The 25,184-nt window shown below is 43.5% G+C and overlaps 1 protein-coding gene across 1 annotated transcript in view; it reads left to right on the plus strand.

The window, feature by feature from the left end:
* Positions 1 to 25,184, plus strand: part of LOC103826099 (kinesin-like protein KIF2A) — a 183,163-nt gene that overhangs the window by 49,899 nt on the left and 108,080 nt on the right. Inside the window, 3 exon segments of the mRNA XM_050986461.1 lie at positions 16,230 to 16,324; positions 18,796 to 18,912; positions 19,356 to 19,410. Coding sequence (XP_050842418.1) covers positions 16,230 to 16,324; positions 18,796 to 18,912; positions 19,356 to 19,410 — 267 coding nt within the window.

The following is a 25,184-nucleotide window of genomic DNA, read 5'->3' on the forward strand; positions in this document are numbered from 1 at the left end:
TTGCTGACTAAATGTGTAAGGAGAAGCCAAATTATGTTCAGTTTTATGGAATTTTTAAAATACATATAAGAAGACATAGAACCATTTCTATAACTTCTTTACAAGCTGTCAACTCATAGGAAAGATGTGAATGCCATTACCAGCGATTGAATGAAGACCTTCACCTATGAAGTAGTAGGAAAAGAAAAATGTGTTGAGACAACAGAAAATACTCTCATGGCACATCTTGTTCTTATTTGAATAAATTTGCAGCTCTAACTACTAATCTTCCTTAAATCTCAGAATGGCAGGGATTCATATAGGCAATAAAAGGAACCTGTGGGTATTGGAAAACCTCATAGGAATGTTTAAAATGGGTGATCCTTTTATGACCTGATCTCCTTTTATGACCAGGTGACCCACCTGGTGGATGTGGGAAAGGCTGTGGAAGTTGTCTATTTGGACTTCAGCAAGGCATTTGACACTGTATCCCACAGTAAACTCCTGGAAAAGCTGGCAGCCCATGGCTTGGACAGGTGCACTCTTTGCTGGGTTAAGAACTGGATGCATGGCTGGGCCCACAGAATGGTGGTGAATGGTGCTGCATCCAGCTGGCAGCCAGTCACTAGTGGTGTCCCTCAGGGGTCTTTGCTGGGGCCAGTTCTGTTTAATATTTTTATTGATTACATGGATGAGGGTATTGAGTCTATCATTAGTAGATTTACAGATGACACTAAGGTGGCAGCATGTGTTGATCTGTTGGAAGGTAGGAGGGCTCTGCAAAGAGACCTGGAAGGGTTGAATAGATGGGCAGAGTCCAATAAGATGAAATTTAATAAGTCCAAGTGCCAAGTCCTGCATTTTGGCCACAATAACCCCCTGCAACATTATAGGCTGGGGACAGTGTGGCTGGACAGTGCCCAGGCAGAAAGGGACCTGGGGGTACTGGTCGACAACCGACTGAACATGAGCCAGCAGTGTGCCCTGGTGGCCAAGAAGGCAAACAGCATCCTGGCCTGTGTCAGGAATAGTGTGGCCAGCAGGAGCAGGGAGGTCATTCTTCCCCTATACTTGGCACTAGTGAGGCCACACCTTGAGTACTGTGTCCAGTTCTGGGCCCCTCAGTTTAGGAAGGATGTTGAGATGCTTGAGCACATCCAGAGGAGGGCAATGAGGCTGGTGAGGGGCTTGGAGCACAAGCCCTATGAGGAATGACTGAGGGAGCTGGGGTTGTTTAGCCTGGAGAAAAGGAGACTCAGAGGTGACCTTATCATTCTCTACAACTTCCTGAAAGGTGGTTGTAGTTGGGTGGGCATTGGTCTCTTTCTCCAAGCAGCAACTGACAGAAGGAGAGGACACAGTCTTAAGCTGCGCCAAGGGAAATTTAGGTTGGATATTAGGAACAATTTGTTTACCGAAAAAGTAATAAAGTACTGGAATCATCTTCCTGGGGAGGTGGTGGAGTCACCATCTCTGGATGTGTTTAAGAAAAGACTGGATATGGCACTCGGTGACATGGTTTAGTTGAGGTGTTAGGGCATGAGTTGAACTTGATGTCTTGAAGGTCTCTTCCAACCTAGTGATTCTGTGATTCTGTGAAAACATTCTGATGAAGTTTAATACAAGAACAGTAATGTGTTTAAGACAGGTGATGGTAGTGTACCTAATAGTGTGCCTTCTGGGATCAGTTTTGAGACTGGATGGCTGTTTTTCTCCATCTATTAAATTTATTAATTTCTGGTCATAACACAGAAACTAACATTGTTCTCAGGAAACTTTATTACTATGCTAGAGTAGGAGTATCATTTCTGTGAAAATGTATATTATGTGGGAAGGTTAGGAGATATGAAATTATATTACGGGGGTAAAACATGCCAAAAAAAAGTAAATATGCTTTTGCTTTAAATTGGGAAAACATAAACTCTAAATGACAGGAGATAATTCTTGATATTTTAGTTAATCTCAAAATAAGTGTGGACTACCAGGGTAAAGTGACAAATGGAAAAGTGAGTGCAATTTTAGAATTACTGTAATTTGGCAGTCAGTATTTATGGTGAAAGCAGTCTGGAGCCTGTGTGGGATACTGCACCTCATCCTTGTTGCCAGTGTTGGAAAAGGCAACACTCAGACCAAAACACATACAGATAAACTCATCATTCTTGGACAGCCATAAAAGTAAGCACAGACTACTAAATGACTGGGAACACATGTAATCTGGAAAAATGTTTGTATAAGTTGGCAGCAAGGTCCTAGTACAACTTTCTGGGGTGAATAGCAGAGGTTGACTATTCACTAACATAAAGGTGAATTGAGTTCAGTTTATAGGGTATTTATGGTAGTATATATTAGCTATGATTGTACAGGCAGGGAGGGGGTGGAGGATGTTGTTATTGAATGCAAGAAGGACCAAAAAGTTGCTTGTGTTCTGCTTGCTGTACAAACAACATTAAATGTGCTCTTTGTGTTTTGTTGCTAAACACTATACAGAGTTCGGTGGCATGTCTGTGCTTTTTTTTTCCCTTCATTTTTTGGTGGATTGTCAATAAGATCTGTGAACTTTGTTTTTCTAAAGCACTATGTTTGATGGGCTTTTGCAATTTTGCAATTTTTTACTAGATTAAGTTGGATTTTATTTCAAATAGTGAAATATGCAGGCAGATATGGGAAACTTGATTTGGTGAATGTTAATTTCTGTTCTTAAAATTCCTATATTGTGTTGTAGAGGTTTATGGAGATCATAAAATGCAGTTGCAATAGGCTTGTCATTGGAAGGAGTTGGGTGTTGCTGTGATAATTTAGAGAATAAAACAAAATTAGTTGGTAGCTAGGGATCATTTACAAAAATATTAAAATATATCTTTATTATATGGAATTTTAAAAAAGTATTTAAGAACTTGCTTTAGAAATGTGACAGGTACCGTGTATGTTTAGTGACCCATTTGACAGTGTGATAACACTATAACCAAGGCAAGAGACAAGACAGTAATGAAGAGTGACATGGCAAAAATTAAACGAAGCAATTAATTATATATGATAAAGTAAAACAGAAATAAAGCATAAATGGTAGATTGTCCTGGTTTCAGCTGGGATAGAGTTTATTTCTTCCTAGAAGCTGGCACAGTGCTGTGTTTTGGATTAAGTATGACAGAACTTAGTTATACAAATATTAGCCTTTTCAAAGTTCTCCATTATTTTGAGTTCTATAGCAATAGATCAACTTCCGAGAAAATGTTTTACCTGTGATGTAAATTCTAATCATGTGAGGAGAGGAAATAAAAATTAAAAAAAACACTGAGTAAAAAAATGGAGTATCACCATGATGACTCTACTTTTTTGACCAGGGAGCTGATAAAATCTGGCATAAAGATAGAAGATTTATTGTGATTTTTTTTGTTACAATATGCTGGTTTACTGCGTTTGTGAGAGGATTCAGTATTTTCTATTCATTCATCAGCCTGCTTTGATCTCCTTTCACCTGTTATGGCAAAGATTAATCCTTTTTTAAATTGTTTGTTCTCTTTCAAAAGTAATAGAGTACTGGAGCAGGTAATAGGCTTTATATGACGGCTGTGTGACTAATATAGTGTCACGGGCTGTGAGTAGGAACTTTTTTCAAAATTTATAAAATCTATTAACAGATTCCCCCCCACCCCTCCCTCCTTTCCAGCTCTACCTCCTTCCCCCAGTGGTTCAGGAAGACAGGGGATGGGGATTATCGTCAGTTGATCACCTGTGGTTTCTCCCATTGCTCAGGGAGACGAGCCATTACCCTGCTCCCCTGCTGCTCCGTGGGGTCCCTCCCACAGGAAATAGTTCTGCATGAACTGCTGTGACCTGAGTCCATCTCATGAGCAACAGTTCTGTGTGAACTGCTGCACCATGGGTTGCTCTTCCACAGGGTGCAGTCCTTCAGGGAGAGGCTGCTTCAGTGTGGGACCCTGGGGAGGGGAGCTCTGGCATGGGTCTCCTCCACAGGCTACAGGTGGATCTCTGCATCCCCATGGTCTTCACCACAGGCTGTAGAGGAATCCCAGCTCTGGTGCCTGGAGCACCACCGCCATCTCCTCCACTGACCTTGGTGTCACCGACATGTTTTATGAAAAATCCTTTCCTTAGGATTTTTCCCTCCTGAGAAGCTGAGAGGCCTCAGGAACAAACTGTAAACAATTCTTATCTGCTGCTGTGGAATGCAACAGGTGGATCTGTGATTGGTCCCATCTGGTTGTTTCCAATTAAGGGCCAATCACAGTTCACCTGTCCAGACTGTCTCGGTCAGAGATGAGCCTTTGTTATTCATTCCTTTTCTAATCTTAGCTTAGCCTTCTGATGAAATCCTTTCTTCTATTCTTTTAGTATAGTTTTAATATATGATCTATCATAAAATAAGAAATCAAGCTTCTGATACATGGAGTCAACTTTCGCGTCTCTTCCCTCATCCTGGGACCCTTGTGAACAATACCACAAATGGTGATCCCCGAGTGAAAAAAGGAGCACCACCACAAAAGGTGAACACCGAGGACAGAACTGACAGATGGTGCCTTGAGTGAAGAAATCACCACAATTTGACCCTGAGTGAAGAAGAAGTCTTCATTTGCTAAGCCCAGAGGAGCATTGCTACATTTGGGTAAACCCCGAGTGTGTGGCATTGATGGTCGCTTACACAAGTGACCACAGAAGTGGCTTCTAGCCAGGAGCTGAAGAACTAAAGATCCTGAAATTGGACAGAGTTCACAGCCAAGGCTGGCCACAGAGAGAACCTTTTGAAAAGTCTCCCAGACAAGATGTCGGGAAGTCTTCACAGCACAGAGCAGCCTGCTGAAGCCCAGAGGACACTGTCACAAGGTACTGTCAACTCTTCCCTTCCTGAAAATGCTTCCCTTCTTGCAAGGCAGATTCAGATTTGGACAAGGGTGCCTACAGCGGCGGAGGTTCCATTCTCTCCCTCAGAGGAGAAACTTATTGGCCTCTGGCAAAAATGGGGTCATGAGGACAGAGTTCCTATGCTGAAGAGACATTTCTATGAGTTTTTCAGGTGGGCAAAGCACCATGGCTTTTTCACTGATGTGCTGTATGCCCTTGATTCATACGTTTGGGAATACATGGAATTAATTATCCGAGACCTTTTTTACCAGGGACTAGGATTTCCTTGGGTTTATCCGTCATTCAAAGCTCTCTTCCCAGTTTTGAAACGGAAAGTGTCTGCATATCAGTGGATTGCAGATTGCTGAGGTATGGCTCCCTTCCCGCCAGGCTCGGCGGGAGAAGACCCTGCTCAGGACCAAGACCTGCAGGTTCCCAGTCCCCCTGAATCGGGGCGGGGGGGCGAAGCTTTGCCCGCAGCAGAAGAAAAGTTTTTTTCTGCGCCCTTGGAGCATGCTCCGACGGAGCCACTTCCCCCCCCTAACTGCTCTCAGGAGGAAGGTGAGTGGGCTCCGCCGCCCGAGCCGGAGCCACGGGCCCCACCACAGCCCGCCCCGCGGGAGGTGCCAGTCCCCGCGGCCCCTCCCACGGCCCCGCCGCAGGCCGAACCGGACCCGTCGCCTACAGCAGAGTTTGTCGGCGTTCCTGTGGCAGAAGCACCGCCTCCCGCGGCTTTGCCCGAGTTGCTAGGCAACACACTCGACAGCAGCGATGATTGAGGGCAGCCCGTCCCGGAGTCGGGACCTGCAGCCCCTGTCCCTTCTCCTTCTGCATCACAGCCAGCAAGTGCGTTCACAGTGGTGCCGGCGGGGGTCGATCCCGCACCCCTGCTGCCCCCCGTAGCTGTCCCGCCGGCTCCCGTGTCGGCTCCACCGGTTTTGCTGTCTGCGCCTGCACTGCAGCTTCCGGTACCCGGAGAAGATGCAACTGCTGTCCCCAGCCCGGCGGGGAATGCGCTCCCCCAGGCTTTGCAGCCCCCACCGACGACCACGGTGGCCTCGCCTTCGCCTGCCACGCCGGTGGAGGAGGCTGAGGTTGAGATCAGCGACCACCAAGCGGAACCATCATTGAAGCTGCCCTTGGCCCCGCTGCCCTCTGCGGCAGCTGCCGCGGCGCCTGCGATCAGCCTGGATTCCCCCCCCTGAGCTTTTCGGGCTGTCCCGAGGCTGTCCCTGCGGGGGGAGCTGGGACAGGAGAAGGGGATTCCGGCCTGCCCCTCCGTGAGGGGGTTGTGGCTCGACAGCTGATTGCGGGCTCAGTCCGTCTGCCTGCTTTCAAACTCAGTGTTTTTCACGGGCCGATTCCGGTTTGGTTTGGAGGTTCCTGCTGGGGATTGGAATGCCTGACTCCCCCTGCGCGCCCCAGCGGCGTGGGGGAGGTGGCCCCTGAGGGTTCTGCCTCTGGTCCCCAGCCCGGAGGGAGTGGGGGTGGTACCCAGGGGCAGAAAGGAGGAACACCTTTTGCATTTGTGTTGCAGAGGCAGGAGAAACAGTGGAAAGTGAGCATCGCTCACTTGCTCTGGGGACAAAGCACCCCCAGATCTGGGGTGATGATCCCTGGGAAAGCCTCTCTTCCCCAGCTGCTGGTCTGTACCGGTTCAGAGGGGATGAAGCGTTCGGTCACTCGTGCTTCCCAGGCATTGGCAGTAGGGTGCCGGGTTGAGAGAACACAGAGCCCGCTCTGCAGGCCGGGTCTGGGCCGTTTAGCTCGGTTCCCTGGGCCAGGGCCTCCGCCCGGCCAGCAGCTGTTTGGTTTGGGGGCTTTGTTTTACCCGTCAGGACCTGGACCACCGTTCTGTAGGCCAGGTCTGGGATCCCTGTTCCTTCCACAAGGGCCAGGGCCCCCGCAGGGCCTCAGTGGCCCCTCTCTGCTGCTGCTCTTTCAAAAAAAAAAAAACCCTAAAAATTTAAAGAAAAATAGTTGAAAAAGCTAGCAGCTCAAAAAGCATTGAAAAGCCAAAATTTTGCAAGCCTATTTCAGGGCCAAAAGGGACTTTCAGCAATGTCAAAGAGGAACATCTTCAGTTTGGACTTTTTCCTGAAACTCAGCTGTTTGGACTTGAAGCAATGATCTTTCTTTGCACTGTTTTTTCATTTTCCTATATCTTGAGATTGTTTTGGTGATGTGATGGAATTTGGTGTTTTGCAGGTGAAGAATCTCCCTGATGGTTCCACACCAACATTTGATTGATGTTTTGATTGGCAACACTAAGCCTCTCAAGTGCTTGTTCTTTCCTCTGCATGGCCCAGCAGATGAAATTGCAAACACTTTTCTTTTTAATTTATTTAAAATAAAAAGGGTGAAATGTCACCGACATGTTTTATGAAAAATCCTTTCCTTAGGATTTTTTCCCTCCTGAGAAGCTGAGAGGCCTCAAGAACAAACTGTAAACAATTCTTATCTGCTGCTGTGGAATGCAACAGGTGGATCTGTGATTGGTCTCATCTGGTTGTTTCCAATTAAGGGCCAATCACAATTCACCTGTCCAGACTGTCTCGGTCAGAGACAAACTTTTGGTTTTCATTCCTTTTCTATTCTTAGCTTAGCCTTCTGATGAAATCCTGTCTTTTATTCTTTTAGTATAGTTTTAATATATTATCTATCATAAAATAATAAATCAAGTCTTCTGATACATGGAGTCAACTTTCTTGTCTCTTCCCTCATGCTGGCACCCTTGTGAACAATACCACACCTTGGTATCTGCAAAGTTGTTCTTCTCACATATTCTCACCCTGCTCTGGTCACAATTACAACTACACAATACTTCTTTTCTTCTTCTTCTTAAATATGTTATCAGTGGCATTACCACCATTTCTGATTGGCCCAGCCTTGGCCGGTGGCTTGTCCATCTTTGAAGCTGCCAGGGGTTGGCTCTGCTGGACATGGGAGAAGCTTCTGACAGCCTCTCACAGAAGCTGCCCCTGTATCCCCCCTGCTGTCAAAGCTTGGCCATGCAAACCAAATACAAAAATTATTATAGTATTGTATAGCATATGTTTTTCTCAATTTATGTTTTTCATATTTCAGTTTTTTCTTGACTCTGGATTGACAGCTGGGCCAAGCCTCAAAACAGTAGCAGAATCTTATATCACTGGAAGCTTGAAGAGTCTTTCACTTCTCACAGTGCTAAAAATTGTTGTCTTTGCATCTCTGCATACTGTTTGTAGAAGTGGCACTGCTACAGGAAGAAAGTGTCTTCTGTTTCTAGTTTACTAAAAGACCAGAAAGTTAATCAAAGCAGTTCTACAACAGTGTTCTTGCACCAAATGAAGCCACAAGAGGTTATTAAATGCAGAAAAAAATAATAGAGGGGTGTATTGAGGACCTTGCACAAAAAAAAAACTTACACAAAAATTCTTGTCCAAAGAAATGTGGCTTGAGAATGTCATGCTGAGTGAGTCTGCTTCAGCCCAGCCACTGACGCAGCCCACCGGAGCCTGGGCTAGCTTTTAGAACTCTGGTGCTGCACCAGGAGTGGGGAAATGCCTCGGTATGGGAATTTACCAGAGGCAGAACCTTTAGAGCCACTTCCTCTACAGTGCCAGATAGAAGCCACGACAGGGACCAGGCAGAGGAGAAAGGAGGAGGCTTTCTATCTTGATGTTCCACAAGGAAGGGTTTATTTCAGGTGAAGGGAACAGGACAAAAGAGCAGTGAGCAGTCTTGCGCAAGGGGTTTTATACAGATACAAGTCGGGGTGGATACAAACAGCTAACCAATAGGGAATCTTCAGGGGAGGAGTGAGGGGATTACATCAAGTGTCTGGGCCCATTTGGGGTAGGAGGGTGGAGAAGATGGGTCACATGGGCCAATGGGGCTTTGAGGAATAGGGCAATTCCAAAGGGGTAGTGTAGTCAGGGATTGGCCCAAGGTGAGAGTGGCAGGGAAGGTTCGGGAACAAAAAGGGGTTGGGTTGCCTTGACAGGTAGGAAAAGAGCTGGAACAAGGAGCAGGGAATGGCATGAGGGACAGCTTTGAGGGAGGGTAAAACCCAGGGGTAAACCAACTCGGGGAGAACATGGGGGTACAGCAGAATGAACCACTTAACAAGGAATCAATAATATAAATTTGAACCACAACAAGCCACCAGCAGAATTTGTGCATGGTCCCAAGAGATGGATGTGTGCCTGCACAATGTCATTTGGATGAGGGGAAATGGAGGAACGTTTGTGTATAGAGGAGAGGGCATGGTTGTGATCCTGCCTGCACATCTTCTGCTGGCAATGCTTCAGTGAGGAATCCAGTTCATCCCTGCAGTGCACACAGCTGAGCCACCTGGGAGAATGATGCTCAGGAAGCACAAATGGAAGGATCTACTCAGACAAAATACAGGTTAGGGAAATAAAACCTAGCAAATGCTAGAGGAAAGTAACCAAGTGAAACAAAGGGAGAAATTTGGGGGTTTGGGTTTTGGGGTTTTTTAAAAATTTTCTTTAGTGGTGGACTGAATCTTATGCTTTAGGCAAGAAGTATGGAGGTTAGAAATGTGTATATAATTGTAGGAATTTGCAGGCAACCCTGGCATGGGAAGAGATGAGAATCTTGACTCCATGTTTCAGAAGGCTGATTTAGTATTTTATGATATATATTATATTAAAAAAAATTATATACTAAAACTATACTAAAGAATAGAAGAAAGGATTTCATCAGAAAGCTAGCAAGGAATAGAAAGGAATGGAATGATAATAGAATCTTGTGACTGACCAGAGTCTGAGACAGCTGGACTGCGATTGGCTATTAATTAAAAACAACCACATGAGACCAATCAAAGATGCACCTGTTGCATTCCACAGCAGCAGATAATTATTGTTTACATTTCGTTTCTGAGGCCTCTCAGCTTCTCAGGAGAAAAGATCCTAACGAAAGGATTTTTCATAAAATATGTCCGTGACATATAATGTACTGTTGCTGGTGATGTGAAAGCAGTGCTGCCCCAGGGGTGCTCACAGGTCTGTAAGTCCCTCCCATGTGCTATACTTGGCCTGAGTTTCAGTGTCTCTTTCTGCTTTTTATATTTGAGTACACAAATTTGCTGTTACCGTCATGATGTTTCCCTGCAGCCTTTCTGCCTAATTTTAACTAGATGTGAATGTTTAGGCAGCCTTTGCAGTAAAAAATATATTAACAATATACATCCGTTACTAGCACTCTTAGGTGAGATAATTTGGGATAAGGTTTTTCTTCCTTTTTGTCCCTCAGCAGGCCCCAAGTGTCTTAGACTGTACAAAAAACATTAACTTTGGAAAATTGTCAAATTGTGACTGAAATGGTTGAAACAGAAGTTTGAAACCATCAGTGGAGGAGAAAACAGGAGGGGATTTGTGAGGTTGGGAGACTTAGGAAAGAAGATGCAAGGTAGAGACCCAAACAAGAGCAGATATGTAAAGACCATGCTGTGTTTCACTGTGAAGTGGATGCCTAGCAGCAGCACCATATGCACGGACTGCTCCAGGACAATTGGCTTGTGTTTTTGGAGTTGCATGAGGCCCTTGGACTTCTAGGGGGTGATTCACGGGTGGCAGACAGTTGGGACTTGCTGGCATTGGAGGAGTGGATTTGCCTGTGCGACAAGAGGAAGTGCACACTATAGTGTGTGGATGTGAGAATTACCAGACAGCACTGGTCCTGCAGAGCTGCTGGGGAGCTGTGTTGGTGCATGGGCATGTGCCCAGGTGAGCATGGTGAGACTGAGGGTGGCCTGATAGAGACACTTGTGGGTGTGTATGGGCTGCAGGCTGCAAGCTATAAGCAAGTTAAAATTGTGTGGTTTTCAGAGAGTTCATGGAAGAATTAAGTACAGTTGCAATGAAAATACTTCTTGCTGGGTGTATAAAACTTTACATGTCCATTTTTTTCTTTTGGGGAGGTAACAAAATATTATTTAGGTTTCTTGTAGCAATGATAAATGAAGACTCACAGACTCCCCTTAGCAATCACAGAGGGAAATAGTTTATTGCAAAAAATCCAGGCCATTTTATGCTGTATTCAGAGGCTGAGCTCTTATCTGTTTACATTCTTATGAAGAAAAACAAACATGTATTGGCTGCCTGCCACTGCAAGTGTTGCTGTTCACATGTTCTCTTACCCAATAAGCTATCTAATCAGACAGTGCTCACACATACCCCTAACCAATCAACTCCCAAAACATGAGGTGTCTAGGCGCTGGTTATATAACTTGTTTTCTGGTTATATAATTTTTTTTTGGTCTTTCATGCCACCTGTACACTTCTCAGAGCACATTTCTGTGCTAGTTTTATCACTGGAGCCACCACAGAAGTGAGGTTTTTTTGAGAGGAACTGCTGAGAGCTTCCTCTGTGCCTGATTGTAGTGGTTTTGGTAGACCAGTTTGAGATTTCCCGGCCAATGCAGCAATGAGTGTGGTGGGTTCAGTGCTGGCTAATCACCAGTGCACTCACTAGGATGCACTCACCCATTTCCTGCTGTGAGGTGGGACCAGGAGAAAGGCAAAGCAGGTTCAAAACTTTAAAAGGATATAAAGAAAAGTTTATTAACAGTAACTAAAAGAAAGAGTAATAAGAATTAGAACAAAACCTTCAGGACACTTCTCCTCCCCCCACAACCTTTTCTTTCCCAATGACAATGTAAAGAAACAAAACCTAAAATTTCAGTCACTTTACCACCTCTAGAAAAGTCTTTCTTCAGTTAACTTAGGGAGAGAAGTCCTTCTTGTTAATGTTATGGAGACTTCTCCACAAGAAAACAGTTCTCTCGTGGCTCTCTCCAGGAATAGCAGCTGCCTGGGGAAATCTGCAATAGTGAAATCCCTCCCATTTTCCACAAGCTTTTCCCACAGCTGTGTTTATGGGACATGTCAACTTATGGGGTAGTTTTAAAGATGAGCTGTTCAAAGACAAAGGTTCTCATTATCTATCTCTGAAATAATCTTCTTTCTGGGGGCACAGGATCTTTATCATTCTTCTCTCCTCTGTTCAAACTTCTCAGAGGATCACAGCTACTTTAACATCTGCTTACTTTGGCATGGAGGTCTTTGCTTGATACCTACAATTTGAACACTTTCATTTCCCCATACCTTCATGCATTATAGGGAAAAAAAAAAATCTTTCTCCATATCTTTACAAGAGGATTTAAGCCTAAAATTAAAGGCATCTCCTCATCCCTCTCATCTGGGACTCAATTTCTTCCTCACTGCCTTTGGTGTTTTCATGTTGCTCCCCTACATTGCCTGCATATTGTTCCTTTCTCTCACTCGAGAGAGGATTGAAGCACTGGAAGAGTTAATATCTTGCCTGGGGTCTGCAGATGGTCACCTGACCCAGGCTGGGCTTAATAGCTTGCAGTGGGAACTGTGGCTGGGGGGGAGGGAGAAATGGTTTCTTCTCTCCCTTGCCTGGTGGTTGCAGGCAAATCTCAACAGTGGTAGAATCTTGGCCGAGCCAGCCTGGGACTGCTCCTGGGGGCCGGTGGGCCCAGCTCGGCCCCGCTTAGTAGCAGCAAGATGTTAAAAATCGCAGCCATTGCCTGGCCCAGCATCGGCTCCACAGCCTCCCCTCCCCTGCCTTGCAGCCGATGTGGGGGGGGGCCCCCGGTGGGCGCCCTGAGAAGGAGGCCTGGCTCCACAGCAGGGGCTGCCTAGCCCCTGTTACCTCTTTGCCAACCGGAAAAGAAAGAAGTTCCCGTATTTCTTTCATTTTTAACATGTGTTTTTCACAGAGGCGTGTACAGCTTTTCAGTGGCTGGAAACTTTGCATCACTTCCATTAATGCTTCCCATGCAAAACCACCACACTGATAAAACCAGTCAGTGAGTCGTTTTGAATACTAAGACTTTGTTAAACCACTAGAAAGCTGAACACATCTCTGTAAATGCACATGTTAAAAACGAAAATTCCCAGGAATTCTCTTTTCCTCTTCCAGCCTGAGAGCAGGTAAAAAGGCCAGCCTGGCCCCCTGTCTCGGCTGGGCTGGGCCAGGCGGGCTTTGCTGCGGGGCCAGGCCCCATCAGCTCCTGGGCAGGGGGAGGGGAGGCCGCGGGGCTAAGGCCGGGCCGGGCCATGGCTACGGCTGCTAACATCTTGTCACTACTAAGCCCTGCCTCGCCGCCAGTCCAGGCCAAGCCACGGTTGGCTGGGCCAGCTCGGCCAAGATTCTGCCGCTGCCGTTGAGGTTCGGCTCTAACCACTGAGCAGGGGGAGGAGAAGCCATTGGCCCCCAGTATGCTGCTGCTGTGTTCTAGCCTGGCTACTGAGATAGTTGCCTCCCCTCACCAGCACGGCCACCAAAGAAATCCTCTACTGTAAACATCTCCACCACTGCCCGGCAGAAATCATATGACCTCTCACCAGGCCTGGGTGAGATATTAACTCTTTCAGTGCACAGATGAGACCTACAGGCATCAAACTTCCCTCAGGTGAGAGAAAAGGACAGAGTGAGAACACGTAGAGGAACAACATGAAGACACCAAGGTCTGTGAAGAACGAGTCAAGTCCCAGATGGAAGGGATGAGGCCATGCCTTGATCTTGGGGCTGAAATACTCTTGTAAAGCCATGGAGAAGCTATAATTGATACATCAGACTCTTCCCTGTAACCCACTGAAAAGTATGGGGGATGAAGCGTTCAAATTGTAGATATGAGCAAAGGCATCTATGCTAAAGCAAGCAGATGTTGAAGTAGCTGTAATCTCATGAGAAGCTTGAACAGAGAGAGAAGAGTGATGAAGACCCTCTACCCCAGGAAAAGAAGAAGAAAACCTCTGCTCTCAGGGATGATCTCAGATATAGATAAAGAGAACCTTTGCTCTTGAACAGCTCATCCTTAAAATAATACCCCATGTGGTCTTGTTCACAGGGGTTCCAGGATGAGGGAAGAGACGAGAAAGTTGACTCCATGTATCAGAAGTTTGATTTATTATTATATGATAGATAATATATTAAAACTATACTAAAAGAATAGAGGAAAGGATTTCACTAGCAGGCTAAGCTAAGAATAGAAAAGGAATGAATAACAAAGGTCTTCTCTCAGACCAAGACCAGCCGGACAGGTGATCTGTGATTGGCCCGTAATTGGAAACAGCCTGATGAGGCCAATCACAGATTCCCCCTGTTGCATTCCACAGCAGCAGATAAGAATTGTTTACAGTTTGTTCCTGAGGCCTCTCAGTTTCTCAGGAGGGGAAAAATCCTAAGGAAAGGATTTTTCATAAAACATGTCGGTGACAACCCCATAAGTTGACATGGCTCATAACCACAGCTGTGGGAAAAGCTGTGAAAAATGGGAAGGACTTCATGATTGCAGATTTTCCGGGCAGCTGCTATTCATGGAAACTAAAAGCCACGAGAGAACTTTTTTCTTGTGGAGAAGTCTCCATAACATTAACAAGAGGGACTCCTCTCCCTAAGTGAACTGAAGAAAGACTGTTCTAGAAGTGATAATCTGAATTGTTTCTGTACATTGTGAGTGGGAAAGAAAAGGTTGTAGGGGGGAAGAGAAGTGTTCTTAAGATTTTATTCTGATTCTTATTATTCTGTCTTTTAGTTACTGTTAATAAAGATTTCTTTTTACCTTTTAAAAGTTTTTAACCTGCTTTGCCTTTCTCCTAATCCTATTTCACAGCAGGAAATGAGTAAGTATATTCTAGTGGGTGCACTGGTGTGTTGCCAGCGCTAGACCCACCGCATTTTCATGAATTGTTGGAGAGCAAGAATGAACAAAATGAGCAAGGGCTTTCTGATTATTCTATGAGACTTTTCTTGCCTGCTACAGTCTCTTTTTTTAGTGTATCACCTATTTTTCCCTCTCAAATGAGATGGAATAAGAGGTTGCTTGATTTTGCTATGGCTCATTAAAGGAGGATGTTAGAGGAGCAGTCACATTGGACTCAAGTTCTTTTGAAACTCCAGTACTTGGTACTCTTAGGACAAAACAGGTGTGAAATCAATGTGACATGCACCTTTGTGTTAGTGCATGGCTGCTCTGCTCTTCCAATTGCTTCTTGCTACCACGTATAAGAAATAAGATAAAGTATGATGGATGGCATTTAAAAAATGCAATACACTATATATTTGAGAAGGAAAACCCTTATTCCTACTGAAAATTTACTGGTTGTTGTGTACTTTTTGGGGGCTTTCTGGCTTTGGATATTTCACTGTAGAAGTCAGCAATAGCACCTTAACTTCAGCTTAACAGTCTGTGTTCATAATTGTTTTTAAAATGATGACTTGTATTAAATTGCAAGCAATTTAATTTTAGTTGAATTACCAGCTGATTGAATACCCACAATAAGTGGATATCAGAATAGATTCAGGGGACTTCCCTCCTATGTCAGGTGTGGAGTTCGGCTGTTTGTCTCTGTCCCCACACACGCTTAGGATGGTTCTGGCAGGCTGTGTCTCAAAAGATGAGTCTGGACTCTAGGGTTTTTCGGTCTTCAGAATTGTTTATTATATCTTATCTGTAAAGTCCTTTCTCTGCCCGACTGGGATCTGACCAGCACGGCAGCCAAAGGCACTCTGGCCACCCCCAAGGCGGGCACATCTTTTACAACAAAAACTACGTATGTCATATTTACTTTTTACCCCCAATACCTATCACTCTCGTCACCGGATACATTCCTACCCTAGACCAATCCCCAAGTGCCAACACCACAGCAGAAGATGGATGACAAGAAGAAGGAGGAAGAGTCTTGTGACCTGCCTTGTTTCCTCCATCTTGTTTCCATAACCCCCCTGTACAGAAACCCCAAAATCTGTAATTTACCCTATAACTACATTTTCCCTTCACCATTCACACCCGGGTAATTCCCACAGGTTCCATCTACTCATACATCGGTGGCACATCCCTAGATGGATCAAAATCAAGCCACCAAGTGCTTTTGGCAACATTCCAAGACCCCTGAGACCCCCAAGAGTTCTCTCGGTAGCTCTGGACATCAGGAGTGATGTTCTGAGTTCCCACAGTCAGGATGTTTAATTTTATATCAGCCTAGAAGGGAGACAAACAAGCCTTTGTGAAATGCACCTCAGGAAACATTCCCACCCAAGGAAGACACAGAAAAGAGTCCAAGTGGTGTGGCTTTCACATGGTATTTTATTTACTTGCCACTTAGTTTTTTGTTCATTAAGTTTTTCACTTGTACACTGACTGTCCCATTAGAGCCTCTGGCTAGATCTAGCCCCTGACTAGATAAAATCTGAGCCATTTTACAGTGTGGCTAGGAATCGTTTTCTATTTATTACTTTTTTTTTTACCCCATTTTTTTTCTGCTTCTATCTGCATTTTTCGGAGCAAGGATTAAAATAACTTTTTGAAAAATTTTTCATCTGTTAATTCATCTTTTGTGTTTCCTTTCTAGGCCGAATTCACCAAGCTATGGTAACATCTCTAAATAAAGATAATGAAAGCGTAACTGTTGAATGGATTGAAAATGGAGATACTAAAGGCAAAGAGGTAAATCTTATTATTTTAGAATTTTCTCTTTAAAAAAATGTGCCATCTGCATGAATTATGCTTTGGAATTTGCACTGGAAATGGAGAAAGATAAATCTTAATTTACACAACTGTTGCCTTTTTCAACCTAGAAATGAAACTCAAGAGAATTTCAATATAGGAGGTAATATAAAAGTGTATTTTTTTTTGGAGGCCTCCAGGGGCATTTATGGGGAATGTCCACAAAAGCTCACCCCTACAAGGGGTGCATACAGTTTTATAGGTTTTTTAAAATAGCATAATTGACAAAAAACACCAATTAGGAGCACAAGTGGTGAGGCAATTCCCCCCTAGGTCAAGCTCCTTCTAAGCCTTCCCTCCCTCAGTACTAGCTGTACTTTGTTTATCGTGAAGAGTTGTTCTCAACCTTGGTAGCCAGGAAGAAACAAGATAGAATAGGGGCCTTATACCCCCCAGGGCTTGGAGCTCTGGAATTTGTTTTCTTTCTGCCTAGGGAAAGGGCATGGAAAATAACTGGGAAAACGAGTCACTAATACAATAGGTTACAAATATACATGTAAAAAATACAGAGAATATATAAAGGGGAAAAAGGCAAAAACCAAAATGGCATCAGACGATTCTTTGTTTACAGACTGTTTTGAATGGGAGTTTTTAGACAAATGCTGGTTTCTGTTGTATTAAATTTTACTTCCTGAGCTCTTTGTTATAGCTTTTATATAGTGCTGTTCATATTTTGATTTTGAAACAGATTACAAAGTCTGAACTTGTTACCCTTTTTACAAGTAGAAAAATCAAATTTTCAAGAGGGAGAATAACTTGCAATTCAGACGGGAAGCCAGTGGGAACTGGATTAAAAATCTTTTTCTGTTTGTATTATTGAGGGATTAAACTGCTAGTCTGTTTGTTTGTTTTAAGCAATAATTTTCCTGCCCTGCTTTCTTTAAGAAACTGTGTCTGTTTCAGTTATGCTTTGCTGTACCCTCTTCCTGTAAATTTTAGACCATGTTAGCCAGTTTCAGCTGAGATTTGGAGAAGCAGCTCAGAAATAATTGCATTTCACCAGTTTTGTCAAAATATGGGAAAAAGGAAAAAAAAGGTTGTGAGAATGTCCTGGTGATCTCATCAGCTGAACACATCCTGCTAGACACAGAATCCATAGAGTAGTGAAGTCTTTGAAAGGTCTAGCCAGAGGAAGTAGCTGTCTATAGAGACCAAAGCTATTTAAGATTTTAAGGAAACTGAGTTTCAATAGATCTGAAGCCAGTTATTTTTAAGTTCCTGTCTTATTCCCCTTACATTTTGCAGCTTTTTGAATGAGGAGCACTTACAAGAAAAAAACAGCATCATAAATTTGATGTGGCTTCAACTCTTCTTATTATTTCTTGGGTGATTGTAGTTCATCTGTTTCTTTTGCACCGTCTGGGAAATTTCAAATAATTGAGATCTCTTTCTTTTTATGTTACAAAATGTCTTTCATATTTTGCAGTAACTGACAAATTACCACAGTAATACTAGCTACTTCGGTTTTAATTTAATCACTTTACAGAATTATCAATACTTATTGGTATCGCATCCCACTCCTAAGAAGAAGGGAACACCCAAGATTCATAGATGCCTGTGGTTGAAAATGGCAAAAGCTAGAAGGGTCTGAAAAAACTTACAAAGTTTTATTATCAAATCATACACTTGGCATGGAAATTGGTATAAGTTTTGCCCTTATTTTCTAGTAGTAAGAGAAATAAAAGAAGAAATAGAGAGAGAGTGAGAGATCAGGTAGGAGAGGAAAGGAGATCACCAGTCCTGGTTCCAGTGTCGATCCAGCTGATGGGGTGTTCAAGGTCCTGGAGGTACCACACAGGCTTTGTGGGGGTATCTTTTATAGATAAGTTTTCCCTGCCTTGGGATTAGGTTTTTGCTCTCCTTGTCAATGAAGTAGCATGCACAGTCTGCTCTTCTAAGCCTTTCTGGAAATGGGTTGGGGGACTATGAGGGTCTTTGGTGGTTTCAATCCTCCTCTATTGGATTGGCCTTCTGTCCACAGTTCATGCCCATTTCTTGACCCCACTTCTGCGCTTGCACTGTCCTTTACATTGTGAAGTCACTGTGAACCAGAACAGGGAAGTGAGCCACAGAAAGGTGCTACCCTACCTTTGTATGGCCTTCCTCTCCAGCCACATCCTGTTCTAACTTGCCCACTTGCACAGCTATCAGTGTTTGAGACATAGCAGTGCATTAACTCCTTGTTTTCCAGACTTCGACAATTGGTTATTTTTAATTACTCTCTTTTCTGAAGGATGTGTTTCAACTTACATAAAGACCAAAGCTTACACTGTTTTTAGTGAAAATAAAATAAGATCATTCAGGTTATATAATTATCAAATTGGGGGGGTAAAAGGACTAAATATATTTATTGTTTATTCTCAAAAATATCAGGAGAAATAGAGAGGGTATTTTTATATTCTTTTACACAGATTGACTTGGAGAGCATATTTTCACTTAACCCAGATCTTGCACCTGATGAAGATATTGAACCTATTCCAGAGACACCACCACCTACTTCAGCAGCTAAAGTAAACAAAATCATGAAGGTTGGTAATACCTATGCAGCACGTTCATATTAAACTTTCAGTACTCCTATACATGTTGTTATGCTTGAATTTTTAAATCTAACTTTTGTGTCTGTGGAACTACTTGATAACTGCGTTCCTTTCTTTTTCCTGTGCTGAATAGGGGTTTCTAACAATTTTATAAGAACAGGTTTGGCAAAAAGGGAGTTGGAGACTAATATTTATATAACTAAATATATCTCAAGGAAAAATATAGAAAATGTTTTGGAGGTTGTTTTGAAACAGTATACATAGTTCAAACAGTCTTCACCCTGGGCTCTTATGGGAAGGATTTGGCAGCAATCACTTCTTTGTATTGCTGATATCATGTTATTTTTATTTACTGGAAAGAAGCAGAGGTAGGGCTGCAGTTTATATTTTCAATAATAAGGTGATCAAATAACAGATATTTCTTTCTTTTACAGAGTCGACGAACCATGGCACCTATTAAGAATGACATTCCTGCCAGAGATAACAGAGGTAAATGTTATTTCTTTCCCTTTGTCCGGGTTTGACACTGGCTAAGTGCCAGGCACCCACGAAAAATCATTTATTCATTCTCCTCTGCTATAGTTGAGCAGAGGAGGGGAAAAGAACAACTAAAGGGGTTCATGAGTTGAGGTAAGGATTGGAAAGAAACACTTTAAGGGCTAAACAGGTTCAAAACCTGAAAGATATAAAGAAAAAATTAATAACAGAATTAAAAGAGGATAATAAGAATTAAAATAAACCTTTAGATCACTTCCCCTCCCCCCAGCCCTTTTTTCCTTCCCACGGACAGCACAGGGAGTCAAAACATGGGGTTTTTAGTCAGTTTGTCACTTCTAAAAATCTTTCTTCAGTTCGCTTAGGGAGAGGAGTGTCTTCTGCTATGCCCTGGGGTCCTTCCCATGGGAGACAGTTCTTTGTGAACTTCTCCAATGCCATTCTAATTTTCACAAGTAGCAGTCCTGCCCAAACTTGCTGCAATGTGAGTCCCTCCCATTGGCAAAACAGTCTTCCCACAACTGTTTTTTATGGGTCATTTAGTTCATGGGGTATAGTTTTTAAGGATGAGCTGTTCTAGTATAAAATCAAGGGTCCTCTTCCTCTATCCCTGGAAGCAAGGGTCCTCTTTCTCTCTTCAAGTTTGTCACTAGGTTATAGCTTTTCAGTATCCACATGCTCCAACGTGAGCACCTTTTTCTCATAAGATTGGGGTAGACTTCTACATACCCCCATGCACTTTATGAATAAAAGGGAAACAGTTTGTGTTATTATAGTCCTCACCACGGCTTGTAAATCAGCTCCGATGCCTGCAGCACCTCCTTCCCCCCACCCTTCTTTTCACTGACCTTAGTGTCACCATGTTGTTCTCCTCATGTGTCTTCACCTTTTCTTTTTCTCTGACTTGGGAGAAAATTGGTCTCCGTAAGTTTGTTTGTTGTCAGGTTCCCTCACCTGCTGGCCACGTGGACCCTACTGGCACCATGCAGGCAGTGCTGGCCACCAGCTCCATTCAGTGCCTTTTTTAATGCGAGGCACTGAAAAAAAAGAAAAGCTACTGCTGCCACTCCTGCCTTCCTGTACAGAGCATGGCTGGTTAAAACCAGCTAAGCAAGTAAAGTTCATTGCGAGCCATGCTGAGAGAGCAGCAGCCATGTGGCACCACCCCAACCACGTCCCCCTGGCTGCGCGATTTCAGCCACACCGCCTCAGCCACATGGGTGCTCCCAGCACTGATCTTGGCCGCGTGACTGCTCATGGCACTGGGATGGCTCCCCTGGCGGAATGGCCCTGGCTGAGAAGGGCTCCGGCAGCCATTCAGGGAAGGGGCCACCCTTCAGAGGGGAGGAAGAAAGAGAGATTGCATGCTTTTTTTCATTCTTAAATATGTCATCACAGAGGTGTTACGAACTTCTCTAATTGGGCCAGCCAATATGTCCATCGTCAGAGCTTTCAGGGATTGGCTCTGCTGGACTTAAAAGTTTCAAGGAACTTTTCTCTCAGAAGCAGCATCCGTGTCTTCCTCCGTCCCAGATAAAAGCCAGGTTGTGTTAAACTAACATACCCTTTCAAGGAAGTAAAAAAATATGAGAACATTTTAATCTCCTGCTCATATAACATTTCTTGATAGTTCTACATTTCTAATTCTAACCCTATGGGTGATTTGCGGAAAAAAACCTCCACAATTTGTAAAAGTTGTAAAGCCAGTATGATTTATTTCAGTGCCGGACGCATGCAGGATAGCTCCCCCAAAAGACATGCGCACCCCCAAGAATTCCCGAATATATTTTATCCCTTAACCTGTTGCATATGCATAAAGTTTCATGATAGGTTCATGCATATTCATTTCCTAGCCCCGTTTCGTATTAAAACTGTCTTATCAGTTTTTATGAGCCTGCGCAGTTCTCCAGTAATGTCACTGTAATGTCCGCTGTGCCTGCAACCCAGCTTCAGTTTTCTTTCCAAGGTTGGTGGGATCGCTCCTTATCTCTCTTCAGCTTGGAAGCTTGCATTCCTTTCTAAGTAGCCTTGAATCTCCTCTGTTCTCTCTGCAGGCCTTTTGGGAGCACAGCAATTTAGCAGACTAAATAAGTTTAGCAGGCTATAGACTAAACAAGCTAAAACAGCACTCTTCAGCTAAATCCAAAATTGGTTTCTACCCCAAGTTAAATTTCTAACCCCCTGCCTCAGTATTATTTCTCACTTTACAGTTAATAGTGAAAAATCTATAAAAATACTCAAATATCACAAGAGGATAAGTGAAAGGTTTGTGTTGTATGAATATAGATGCATCTAGTAACAAGAGAAAGAATAGTTATTTCTCATTGTTTCTGTGAGAAACAGCTGCTCACTTTAGAAATTTTAAAAGGTTTTAAAAATCATTTTAGTGCTTTTCACTGTTCTTCCCCTTAACAGATACTTGTAATTTTCATAGGACGATTGTAGTAATGACTAATATAATTTTAATTCTCTGTTCAAAATGTTACTTAAACAGTTATCTAAAGCATGTAAAGTAGTCTTGTGAGGCTTTCACTTGTCTTTCACAAAGTACAGTAACAGGGGAGTAGTGTTAGTCTATCAATATACGAGAATGAGTTCACACAATTATAAGTTCTAACAAGTCTACAGCAAAATTAAGGCACGAGGTAAGGATATAAATAACAGCAGTTTGAATGGGTTGGTTTGTATCTCTGTTATAAACTAAGTTGAACTCTACATATTGTACACAGGGAGTTAGGGGTTCCTCTGGTCAGTAGAGCTCAGTAGTGATACATAGACATTGACACACACAAACACACGCTTGTTTTCTCAGGTGAGACAGCAGCCGGATGCACTGAGTTGTGCATCCAGAGCTGTGTTTCTGGGCATGCTCAGCCCATGTCTGCACGTAGTGGTATGTGCAGAAGTAGCACACACACACGGGTGTGGAGTCCGGCTGTTTGTCTCTGTCCCCACACACACTTAGGCACCTTTTCTTCGGCCCACCTTTTGTGGCCCACCCAGGGACTGCCAGTTGCCGGGGTCTCTCTCTCTCTAGCTGGTCAGAGTGACCCCGAGAAAAGTTCAAAAGTTTCTTTTCCCAGCCTGGTGCTTGAAGAAGGAGTCAGGGCTCTTCATTTTTCGGTCTCAAGGTTATTTATTACATCTTATCTATAAAATTCTTTCTCCCTGTCCAGCCGAGATCCGTTCAGCAGGACAGTCAGAGGCACTCCGTCCTCCCCCAGGGCGGTGTTATCTTTATATACTACAAACTACGTGTACAATATTTACAGTTATTTTCCAATACCTATCATCTACGCTAGACAGTGAGTTTCTACTTTAGACCAATCTAAAAGTGCCAACATCACCAGACAAGATGGAGGTAGAGAAGAAGAAGAAAGGCTAGACACGCCCAAATCCCTCCATCTTGTCACCAGAAACCCCTATACCAAAAATCCTAAAACCTACATTTACACTCGGTGAATACTTTATCCCTATACCATCTAAACTGCCGTGGCCTCTATCTCCTCATGCAAAGGTGCCAAGCTGTTCCATGGCCCGCACTCGAACCCGATGGTGTTCTGGGCTGTGTGCCAGGGTCTCTGAGCCCCCTGGCAAGGGTCCCAGGAAACTCCAGACTCCCAGAGGTATGTCCTGAGTTCCGACATCTCCCCCTTCTGTTTGCACCAAGAAGACCTCTTTGACAACCTGGTTCACAACCCGCGGTATACACAAAAGAATGCATGGCATAATGAACAAGAGAACTAAAAGCCCTACTAAAATATAACAAGCTATCATCTAACAACAGTTTTACAACACCACTGATTCCCACACCCATGAAGTGACCCAAAGTCCACAGTCTTCTGTGGGCAAAGCACAAGGGTTGGAATCTCTGTGCAGTCCACATCTGTACATCTTCTTTTCTGCTTATTGGAATGGTCAGCGTTTTCTTGCCTGCGCTTCTTGTCAACATTGTCTTACACTGGATGGAGTTTCACATTCTTCACTGAGGTTCACCTGGACTTTTGTACCTGCTAAAACACAAACAAATCCACGTCCCCGAAGAGACTGGAGGATTTTCTCAAAATCTTGGAGGTGAAGAATGGGTCCTGATATGAAAATAAAACATTGATCAACTCCATTTCAGTCTCTATGCAATTGCATAGGGAAATGTAAAATGACAGCAACTAGAGATCAATTAGATAATACACATAACCAATAACACATCTGCAATCATACAATTATCAAACACTACAACACTGAACTGTCATCCCAGAGTCTGCGACAGCTGATGAACCTTACAACAACAGAGAACTGGAGAATCCATGTCCGGATTCATGTTTCTCCAAACTCTCTCTGAAAACAGGTTCAGCTATCATAGACGGGCAAATTGCCAAGCCAAAAGGACTTGAATACTTTTTGATGCAGAAAACATCTGGGCTGATTGTCAATCACTCCATTCAAGTAGAGCTAGGACTTGGCCAGAGCCCGAACTCTAATTGATGGATATCACTTAGCACATTCTTACAATGAAACTCTTAAAAACAGCAATTATGAATAGGAAACCTTAAGATTAAAGATCTATCAAACCATTAAATAATTGTATCCCTCTGAAACTTCTGTTGGGATAGAAATTCTTCAAACACAGTAGACTTCTTGAAATCTTGGCTGAGGTACTTCTGTAATAACTGAAGAAACAATAAATGAAGAAAACCACAAGAGAGGCAATCTGGATTTAAAAGAAATCCAAAAACCTGTGAGTAGTTAGGAAATAAAGACAAGATTCTGAAGAGACATGTGACTTCACACAAAAGAGATAGTGAAACACTGACTGGCTATAAACACTACAATACCCTGATAATAATTCTTATCACAAATTCTGAGAATTCTCATTATATAATCAACTTATCAACAGGAAGTATTAGAAGGAGTTAAGACAACCTTTTTAAAGTATTCATATAACATTAACAGCAATCCTTATTTATCAGTAGTACCTATAAAATCTAAAATAACAAAGGTTACAAATTCAATGAAAACAATCCCTAAAACTCTGAACCATTGGAGAATCAGCTGATGACCCCACAGATAGGATCTGATTAATGTTTCTCAAATGCTCTGTCTTCAGAGAACTTCAAGTAATTGAATCCTTACTAATGCTTCTATCTTTATATGGTACCGTCTCTCTCCCTGAGAGGCATTTTTCAAAACAGAAGATTTCCATCTACATCATATTTAGAATAACACTGATTTGCATTGATTTTCCCTTCTTTTTTCTGTATCTTGGGCAAAAGCCTGGTGCTTTCTCACTTTTCTCTGATTTTGGACAACTTTTTTTTTTTTTTTTTTTTTTTTTCCCTCACGTTTTGCATCTGAAACTTGATCATTTGATAAATACTGTTTCTGTCACTTTTGTGGGACTAGCCTGTTGAAGAACTCGGTGTGCCTCACTCAACATGTGCTACACCCGCGAAAAATCTCCAACTTGGGATTTTGGTGGAGGCTGAAACTGTGTGCTGGCTGCTACGATCGGCTGTGTGCTGGCTGTTGCCATGGGACCGGAGAGGGGTGGTACCTGGGGCAGCCTCTGTACCCTGACCACGCTCTGTCTCTGCCTGTGCCGTCACGGGAGTGTGGACAACCCCGCCCCGCCAGCGCCTCCCCTGCGCTCGTCTCGCTGCAGGCGCGGTCTCGGAAATGTCCTCCTTTTTCTGATCGACACCAGTACAGCTCAGATCCCATTCTGGCCCCGTGCCAACGCCTGCAACCGGCACGCGCGGTCCCTGCTCGGC

Source organism: Serinus canaria, chromosome W (genome assembly GCF_022539315.1).
Source record: "Serinus canaria isolate serCan28SL12 chromosome W, serCan2020, whole genome shotgun sequence".
NCBI lineage: Eukaryota > Metazoa > Chordata > Aves > Passeriformes > Fringillidae > Serinus > Serinus canaria.